Genomic DNA, 9,920 nt, shown 5'->3' on the forward strand with positions numbered 1-9,920 from the left:
GCGAAGCCCACAGAGCCTGCCCCGAGTCCCACATTTCTAATATTACACTGAATCAACATGTTGGGTAAATAAGACAATTAACGTCGGTCAGAACTGCAGAATCCAGACAATAGAAGTTTGAAATGTTTGAAGGAACCGGAGCCGCGGTCTGCGATGGAGATCCAGAGGAATCGGGACGCCCGCTCGGCGGCGGAGGAAATGCCTGTGGCCCGCCGCTCGCTCCTCCACGGCAGCATCAGAAACAGAGCAACAGCGGCCCTCTGTTCTGTGTGTGTGTGTGTGTGTGTGTGTGTGTGTGTGTGTGTGTGTGTGTGTGTGTGAGAGAGAGAGATCTGTGCGTTCGCTCCCCGGTGAGATGCAACGTATACATATCAAGAGCAAATGTTTATTTCCAGAGGCTTCCTGTGTAAATGACGGCGGCGGCGGACGGAGCCGTAAATAGTCCCAGAAATAGAGCGGAGGTAAAAGTGGAGGTGAAAGGTGGAGACTGTGCGTCAGCTGAATGGACGACTGTCCCTGGAACCGGGATCAATGCCTCCTTTGGTCCGCAGCTTCGCTCCCGAACCGGCAGGAGCATAAATCCCTCCAGTTTATCTGTTTATGGTCACACCAGGGGATTTTTCAGAATCTCTCACATACGATACACACTCGCCCACGTTAGCATCATTCCCAGAGTGTTACTGTTAAAACCACCGATACTAAAAAGACAAAACTGCAGTTTAAGTGCATTTCTGGCGGGACCACCCACTGCCTTTCCCCAGGACGCTGGTTCATATCCAGTTTCCAGAGTTTACCTCGCCGAAGCGTTTCTGTTTCTGCTCATCCTCAGGGAGCTGCTTCCATTTTCTGACGGTTTCTGCTCTTATTTGCCATTTTTTATGGAAATATCGGTAAACTAAGACCTCGTTTTGGAAATAAACCTCCTTTCAGGGATACTCTAGTGTTCAGACTCTCGGTTTTCATGCGGTTTCCACAGAATAATGGAATAAAACAGGTTTCATTCATCGGTGAGGTTTTTCTTCTGTGGTGTTTTGGAGGCAGTGCCTCCTCGGGGTGGAGGTGAGGAGATGGAGGCATCATGGAATAAAACTCCATACATGTTGGCATGTGATGGCAGAAAACAACAACAACAACAAAAACCTGAACTTTATAAAAAAAAAAAGCTTCATTACAAGATGATTGCAGAGAAAAAGAAAAATACAGAAAACATCTGGGAATAAAATCTACAAACAAAAGTCGAGGCGGGCCAGAAGAGTGAACGACTGAAGCAGAAAGTCCTCCCAGTGCTTTACAGCAGCAGGTCACAAACTTCGACTGAAGCGCCGAACAGCTTGAAGCTGCATCGTTCTTCCACAGACCTGCAGGACGGCGTGTGAAAACACACCGCCGCCAGCTGGGACAGAGGCAATGCGCAGCTTCTGTTGTCCACCGGAGGGCGCTGCCGAGTCAGCGGTCTGGCTTCCAGCCCAGAGGGATAAACGAGCCTGGGCTGCTGTTTGAACCTTCCGGATTCCCCAGAGCGTGTTTTGAACTGCCTGAGGAAACCTCCGCTCAGGTAGAACATGCAGACTTCAACGTCTGCTGCTGCTGTGAGATGAGAGTCCGAACTCCACCGTGTCTGACACAGGGCTCTGCAACCTTTATGACCAAAAGAGCCATTTTAGTGACTTTCTGTCAAGTCCAGTAGTTCTGGAGCATAAAACGAGGCGACTGCAGCTCAGAACGCTTCACAAACAAAAACTAGATCTTATGATGCATTTATGAAGTTTAACTACAGTTCAGAACAGAGAACATTTTATTACATTGAGCCTATTTTTGTACCTGATTTCCTTTCAAGCTTTTATTGTGACAGTTTTGAAATTTTAGCTATTTTATTCATTAAATAGTTTTTTAAATAATTTAAATAGTTTTCTATGTTTTTTTCGAGCCATGTTTCATTTTCTTATGTTAGAAATTGGAGACATTTCAGGTTTCTAAAGCTCTTCTATCATTTTTTTTCCCCCATTTCTTGTGGTTTTGCTATTTTTCCCAGTTTTATTTGAATCTTTTTTGAATCCCTTTTGAACCAAGAGTCACGAATCATAAAATAATATAAAAATAAGTTGAATGTTTGTTCAGGTGTCCGGCCTCATGTTGAACACCCCCGGTCTAAAGTCACAGGAAAATGACAACAGTCGAAGAGGTTTGCTGGTTTGAAGCCGTCCGCCGGTCCTTCAGGCCGTCTGGGGGAAAAGTGTGAGGCTGAGGCTCCTCCTGCTTTCTCCGCTCATTCCCAGGCAGACGCTGGACTTTTTCAGGGAGTTTGCTGCGCCGCGTGACGAGCTGCAGGATCACTGCCGCGACGGCCAACCTCGGCATCACCGAGTTCCAGTCAGACAGAGACTCGGGCCTGGAGGAGCTGCCCGGTCCCGCCTCGCTCCGCCACATCCGGCAGGGAGCTGCCTCCACCTGCTGGAGGCTGCAGTCCAGCACAGACCCGGGACCAGACCCGGGACCAGACCCGAGGCCGTCTGAAGGAGGCAGTGTGGCTCCACCAATCAGGAGGAGCGGAGCGTCTCCGCCACGTTCACCAGCAGCTCCGTGGGAAGGAGAAGAGTTTTCCACTCTGTGTCACTCCTTTCTGAATATATAAAGACTTTCCCAGTGCCCGTGTTCCTGAACCGGACTACACCAAGAACAATCCAGCCAGTGGACCCATGCCGCTCTGGGTCAAAGGTCACACTAAACCCTGTCCAGCCAGGCCTCGACTCACAGTGTTGTGCATGTGGGACATGTGGTGCAGTGGTTCGCTCTGCCAGGTGTCTCCCCATGAGATACAGAAGGAATGAAGGGTTTGTTTCAGGTCAGAGTCAAACTCAGAAACCCAGACAGGAGAAGGAGCCAGAGGACAACGGTCCTCGAAATAAATAATGACATTTAGTTGAATAAATTAATTAAATATAATAAGTTAATAGGTAAATTTATTTAAATAATTTAGAAAATGAGCAACATACTGAAACTCAAAACAACGAAACCAACAACAAATCAACAGGATTTAGCAAGAGAATATCTGTATCAATCACATTTCACAGGTTTTTGTTTCTTTGTGTTAACAGTGAGTTACTTTAATAACCGGAAGGAAAAACTAATTAAAGAACAAACAGCAGACAAGAAACTATTTTAATTTAATACATTTATTTATTTTTGGAGTAACAGTAAAATTACAACAAGCCTGAAGAAATGATGTGAAAGACATGAAAACAACCCCACAGCTACAAATCCTGAAATCCTGTGAGTGGGTCTGACGGCTGGAGGCTCAGCAGGTTCACCCTGGACAGTCCGCTCTGGAAGTCTCCATCTTTAGAACTGAGTGTTTTTTTAAGAGTCTGTCTTAAAAAAGAAGCACAAAAAAACCACAGAACTGAATAAAATGTGGAAAGTGTACCGTAAATTAAAAATAAAGTGTATGTTTGTTTTTTTAACCTCTAAATAAACAGAGCGTCTTTCCATCTCCTGCCTTCATTTCTGTGGAACTCGGTTGTTTTACAGAAACACCGGTGAAGAACAGCGGTGAGAACTGTGAGGAGACAAGCTTCGCAGTGAAGTTAGATATATAGATATATATATAGATAGATAGATAGATAGATAGATAGATAGATAGATAGATAGATAGATAAAAACTGTATTAATCTCCCAAGGTGTCCAGCAGCAAACATAAATCATTCGCACACAAATAAATAACAGCAGTAGAATAAAGCAGTATTAAAGTGCTCATTGTGCTCCTCCTGTACTCGGTCCGGCTCAGGCTCATCTGCTGAACAGCCTGACTGCTGAGGGGATGAACGACCTCTGGAAGCCTCAGTTCTGCGGCGCAGTGACAGCAGCCTGTTACTCCGGTCTCTCTTCTGACTGCGACTGTCCTGCAGTGGATGTTTGGGTTCCTCCAGATACCCTGCAGTAGAGCCTCATCCTCCTCTCCAGGACTGATCCAGCAGAGTCCACCTTCCTCCCGTCACAGACACACACCTACTGATCAGTCTGTCCAGCCGACTGCTGTCTCTTTTTGTCATGCTGCCGCCCCAACAGACAACCCAAAGAGAACAGCACCTGCAACAACAGCCTGGTAGAAGATGTTCAGCATGTCACTACACAGGTCAGAGGACTTAAGTCTCCTCAGGAGAAACAGCCTGCTCTGTCCTCTCTTATCCAGAACCCGGGCTGCTCTGACCAGTCCAGTCTGTGGTCAAGGTGCACACCCAGGTATCTGTAGGTGTGAACAACCTCAATACTCTCTCCGTCGATGACGACAGGTTGATGAGAGGCTTCCTGCCAAAGTCAATGATCATCTCCTTCGTCTTAGAGGAGTTCAGAATGAGACCGCTGTCCCTGCTCCAGGTGGTGAATCCCGCCATGAGCTCCCGGTACTCCCTCTCACCCCGACCCTTCACACATGCCACAGCTGCAGTGTAATCTGAATACTTCTGCACTCGACACGCAGCAGATCTGTGAGCAGAGTCAGCAGTGTGCAGTGTGAAGAGAAAGGGAGACAGTACAGTTCCCTGCGGTGCACCGGTGCTGCTCATCAGGGTCCCAGATATACCCCCCCCCCCCCCCCCCCGAGCCGGACGTATTGTGACCTCAGAGTCAGATGGTTGAGGATCCACTCCCACCCTCATCCCTCCACCTCTGAAATTTACTGTTTGTCCTTTTACAGGTGCTCAAACCATTTTCACCAAAAACAAACCCTCCATAACTCGGAGGCATAGATTCACTACAGGGCCTCCGGCGCCCCCTGGTGGACACAGGAAGTACAGTCAAACACAACATGAAGAATTCAGACTGAGGTGAAGTTCCTCCCTCAGGACTCATTTCATGGCCACGACTTCCTTTTCTTATTGGTTTTATTGTGAATAAAAAGTGGATTAATATGAGTTTTAAATCATCACATCCTGTTTTTCTTCACTGCACATCCTGAAAACCTCTCAGTCCTCAAGTTTGTTCCACAGAAAGGAGAGCAGCGCAGCTGAAAGCAAACCTGAAAGACTGGAATGACAGAGGATCCAGGTCATTTCCAGAAGTGGTTTTCTTTCTCTTTCTCCTCCCCGATTCGCTGGAGTCTGGCTAATCTGAGGATCTGTGTTTGAGGCGCTGATGATCATGAGGATCAGCCGGCTGGGCGGCGGACGGCGGCGCTGGATCGGCTCCTTTTCACGTTGTTTAATGATCCAGAACCTCGACCTCCGTTCTTCCTGCGCTGGCCTCAAACAGCAGCTGAAGTGGACAGATGAACACGTTAGAGGAGCTTCTGGAAGAAAAACCAGCCTTCAGCCTCACTAGCTGCTGTCCTTCCCCTTCATGAATTCCTGGATTATCAATCAAATCAAAACAATCCCGGATCAAACTCCTCAGTCAGCTCTCGTCACACAGCTCAGCTTCTCCAGCTTCTTTTACAGGACAAACACTTCAGTCATGGAAACTCAGACAAACTGGAGGAACACCGACAAAAAGAGAACAGCGTCATTTACTCACACATCCTTCACCTGATTTCAGGACAACAGATTTTAATAATCTGTTACACATTTTACAATAAATGAAAGCATTAACAACCTTTTAAAACATACAGTTTCCTTTCTGCAAGTCTGGTTTCTCTTAATTTAACATATTCTACATGACAGTGGGCCTGTCCGCAGGCATCTCTGGATCCTTCAGTTATTATCGTTGTACAGTTATAATAAATCCAGCAACAGTAACACAAATAAATACTATATCCAACAATGTAAACTGATTAATAGGTAATGATAGATCAATTTCAGGAAAGTGCATTAAAAGCAAACTGTCACTGAAACTCCAGAGAGGAAAAAGAAGAAGAGAAGAGTCGTTTGGTTTTTATTTCTAGAGGATTTTGATCAATTCTCAGAAATCTGAGCGTCGTTTCCTTCTAGCAGTGATCAGAAACACTGTCAACAGCAGGAAGCTGCAGAAAAGAGAATATCCTGGAAAAGTTCAGCATTTTGTCAGTTTTGTGTCGCTCATTAAAAGTTTGAAGAGTTTCTCTTTTTTTATAGTGATTATCGAGAATCGGGTTAAAAAAAGGGGAAAAACATCCAATATGATGAAATATTCTCATATTTTAAGTTCATGTTTTCTATATTTTAAATGTATAAAGGATAAATTAAAAAGTAAACATTATTTCAGTTTGGATTTGATTAAAATGATGTTTTCCACTGTAGAATATTGTTTTTAAAGCACCAGTGATTCCTGCAATAAAATAAAATGAATTAAAAACAAGAAAATGCAGATGATGTGTATTTGTCTTTTTTTGTGAGTGAGTGAGTGAGTGAGTGAGTGAGTAGATGGATGGACGGATGGATGAAGGCTGAGAAAAGCTCCAGAGAACTTGGTGTTGTGAAAATACTCTGTGTTTCCAGCAGGAGGCATCATTAAAAATGGCCCATTTTTAAAAATGTTTGTGAATTTGAACAAGATTTTAAATTAAAAGTTAACTTAAAAAAAATCCTCGAATCTCTTTGTACAAAACAAATAAAACCGTCGGGAGTCTTTCAGTTTCCCAGCAGTCACCTCTGACGGTTCCTCCTCCACTAAAATCAGTTTAATGCCAGTTTATTTATTCATGTGTGCTGGAAACACTAGTCTGTCTTTATCAAATTCAAATTCTTAAGGTCCATATCAGGAGTGTCAAATATAAGGCCTGTGGGCCAAAACTGGTCGACAAGAGGCTCCAATCTGGACAGGACGCCAAAAAACTTCAAATAAAAGACTGATTACTTTCAAAAACTCATTTCTTCACAGTACTGACACTGAGATCTCAGTGCTGCTGCCATTAAAGCTTCCTGGATGCTCTAACTGGCCTCAAAGCCAGGGGATCTGGAAAATACCCACAATGCAACAGCTCCAGGAGAGGTTAGAGGTTTCATTAAGATTCTCTTCATGTTGAGGCTGGAGTCCTTTTCTGTAGTAACTGTTTGTTTTTTTGTGAAAATGTCAATATTATTGTCGGTACATCCTAAAAGAACTCTTTAAAGGTTTGTGTCTGAAGGTGATTAAAGCTCTGGTTCCCCGCCGCGGCAGCGGCCGTCAGGAGGTCCAGGAGTCTGAGGGACTAAACCGTGCTCGACTCTCCGGGTCTGGTTTCTTATCAATAACGCTTCTTCCTCACATGATGGTAACATTCACCCATCCTGATGCCACATTGCTCCAGGCAGGATGGATTGTGGGTAATCGGCTCCTCTCCTCCAGGCTCTGCAGGTCTGAGGAGGTTCAGGGATGAGGTGGGGCTGAACACTCCCCCCTCACCCCCTCCCTCCCGGAGCGTGTCTATTGGCTGTGGAGGGTGTGTGTGTGTGTGTGTGTGTGTGTGTGTGTGTGTGTGTGTGTGTGTGTGTGTGTCAGAGGTTTATACTGTTAAAACTCGGAGCGGCTCCATCCCCCTGACACTTGTTGCTCCGCCAGCTGATCCGCTCCGGGCTTCTCCTGTGGGAGTGATGAACTCCATCGACCCTCAGCACCAGAACCAGCACCAGCACCAGAACCAGAACCAGAACCAGCACCAGAGCCAGCTCCACAGCCAGCACCAGCTCCACGGCTCCCCGGCCAAAGGCGCCCCGGAGGCCCCGGACATGGCCGCGGTCTACTGCGACAACCTGAGCAGCATGTACCACCAGCAGAGCCTGCCGGGCCCGCAGAGACCCTCCGGGTACGGCCTCGGGGACTACGCGTCGTCCCCGAACCCGTACCTGTGGCTCAACGGGCCGGCCGTCAACTCCTCCGCGTCCTACCTGCACGGGAACGGCCCCGCGTCCTTCATCCCGCCGTCCTACGGCTCCCAGCGGCAGTTCCTGTCCGGCTCGCCCGGGTTCGGCGGCCCGGACCTGGGCTGGCTCTCCATCGCGAGCCAGGAGGACCTGCTGAAGCTCGTGCGCCCGCCGTACTCCTACTCCGCGCTCATCGCCATGGCCATCCAGAACGCGCACGAGAAGAAGCTGACGCTGAGCCAGATCTACCAGTACGTGGCCGACAACTTCCCCTTCTACAAGAAGAGCAAGGCGGGCTGGCAGAACTCCATCCGCCACAACCTGTCGCTCAACGACTGCTTCAAGAAGGTGCCGCGCGACGAGGACGACCCAGGTACCGTGAACGCACCACCGCCCCGAACCCGCGGGGCTCAGAGACGCGAGGCGTTCAGGTGCAGCGCAGCCACCTGGGAATCTTTCTCCGGAGGAAATACATCGAAAAGAAATAATAATAATAATAATGATAATAATAATAACAATAATAATAATAATAATAATAATCTGGTTTTATTGCTAACAATAATAATAATAATAATAATCTGGTTTTATTGCAAAAAAAAAAAAAATCTAACAGAAATCTAACACTTCCGTTTAAAAAAAATCACATTAACCCATTATAGCTTTCATGAACTGATTTAGTTTAATATATTGTTTTACAACTGTTTATTTCTCTGAGTAATGTTATTTAAAAGTTCTATATAAATATATAAAATATACTTTTAATTACTTAATAATTAATGCTTATATTTCCAAATATATTAAATGCTATATACTCTATCAAACAGGTCTACAATTTAGTAATTAATGTTTTGTTATCACATAGAATAGAATTGACATTCTTGAAGCACAAAACAAAAACTATTTAAAAATACAGATTTTTTTCTTCATAAAAATGCCACTTTACTATATTTTTGTTCATTGATTTCTCTAAAATGACTAAAATGTAGCTCCTTATCAACTTCAAACTGAAGACAGAACTAATCCAGATCATGATGCTAAATATGAGGACAGCAGAAAATTATTTCCATGTTTAAAAGCACTTCCTTTTTTTTTTCTTCTTTTTTTCAAGTAAATGCGTGGGATTGTGGGATTGAAATTCAAACGTCTGTAAATGTTTTTCCCACCATTTCGGTTCACAGTTTTTTTTGGGGTTTTTTTTGCAGAAGTAGCAAGAAAAAAAAGCCCAGCTTTCCTTCAGAAAATTAAACAGTGAAACATGTTTAAAGGTTAGATGTTCATCAGTTTTTAAAAAGCTACTTTTCTTTTCCATCTGCAGGAAAAGGAAATTACTGGACGTTGGACCCAAACTGTGAGAAGATGTTCGATAACGGTAATTTCCGGAGGAAAAGGAAACGGCGCTCGGACCCCAGCAGTGCCGGAGGCGCGGCGGCGGGGGCCACGAAGGCGGAGGACGGCCGGCCGGCGGCGGGCGCCCCGCTGAAGCCCTCGGACAGCCCCCACCTGCTGGGGCCGGCCTCCCCGGACATGGACGCCATGGCGGAGAGCCACAAGAGCCCGTCGTCCTCGTCGCCGCCCGGCCTGGCCCCGACCGCCGCCTGTTTCAACAACTTCTACGGCAACATGTCGGCGCTGGGCGCCGGGGGCCCCGGCCGCCAGGGCTCCCTGGGACTGGTCAACGAGCTGGCCAACAGGAACATAACGGCCCTCGGGCCCTACCACGGCGGCCAGGACTCGGCGGCGCCGGAGCACGGCGACGGGCTGCACTTCAACCGGGGAGTGTACTACAACGCGTTCGGCGGCGGCGGGCAGGGCGGACAGTTCAACGGCCACTTCTACAACAGCTTCAGCGTCAACAGCCTGATCTACCCCCGGGAGGGGGCCGAGCTATAGGGGGGGCGCCGGGGGACGCCGTCAGACGCCGGCCGCAACGCTTCACACACACTCCGGCGGCGGAATGAGCCAGAAACCCTGACGGAGCTCCCGGACCCTCGGCTCGCTCCCCTCGTGTTCACCGTCTTCCTGTTTCACCGTCGAACTCACTGCTTTCTGGTTCTTTTTGTTTCGTTTTGTTTTGTTTTGTTTTTTTCTTATTTCTTTGCCAAATCCGACCCACATTTCTATGAAGCGGCCAAATTCTTTCACTCGATGACAGAGATCGACCAAAGTTGC

At 46.8% G+C, this 9,920-nt stretch overlaps 1 protein-coding gene across 1 annotated transcript; it reads left to right on the top strand.

The window, feature by feature from the left end:
• Positions 1–7,481: 7,481 nt before the first annotated feature.
• On the top strand, positions 7,482–9,641 carry foxi2 (forkhead box I2). Its single transcript, XM_030117226.1, has 3 exons — positions 7,482–7,513; positions 7,553–8,124; positions 9,067–9,641. Exons 1-3 carry the CDS (start codon positions 7,482–7,484, stop codon positions 9,639–9,641), a joined length of 1,179 nt encoding a protein of 392 aa, XP_029973086.1.
• Positions 9,642–9,920: the final 279 nt, after the last annotated feature.

Source organism: Salarias fasciatus, chromosome 19 (genome assembly GCF_902148845.1).
Source record: "Salarias fasciatus chromosome 19, fSalaFa1.1, whole genome shotgun sequence".
Lineage (NCBI taxonomy): Eukaryota > Metazoa > Chordata > Actinopteri > Blenniiformes > Blenniidae > Salarias > Salarias fasciatus.

Coding starts and splice junctions, on each gene's coding strand:
- foxi2 (XM_030117226.1), top strand. CDS start 7,482: ATGAACTCCATCGACCCTCAGCACCAGAACCA. Junction 7,514..7,552: donor GACCCTCAGCACCAGAACCA/GCACCAGCACCA, acceptor CCAGCACCAGAG/CCAGCTCCACAGCCAGCACC. Junction 8,125..9,066: donor GCGCGACGAGGACGACCCAG/GTACCGTGAACG, acceptor TTCCATCTGCAG/GAAAAGGAAATTACTGGACG.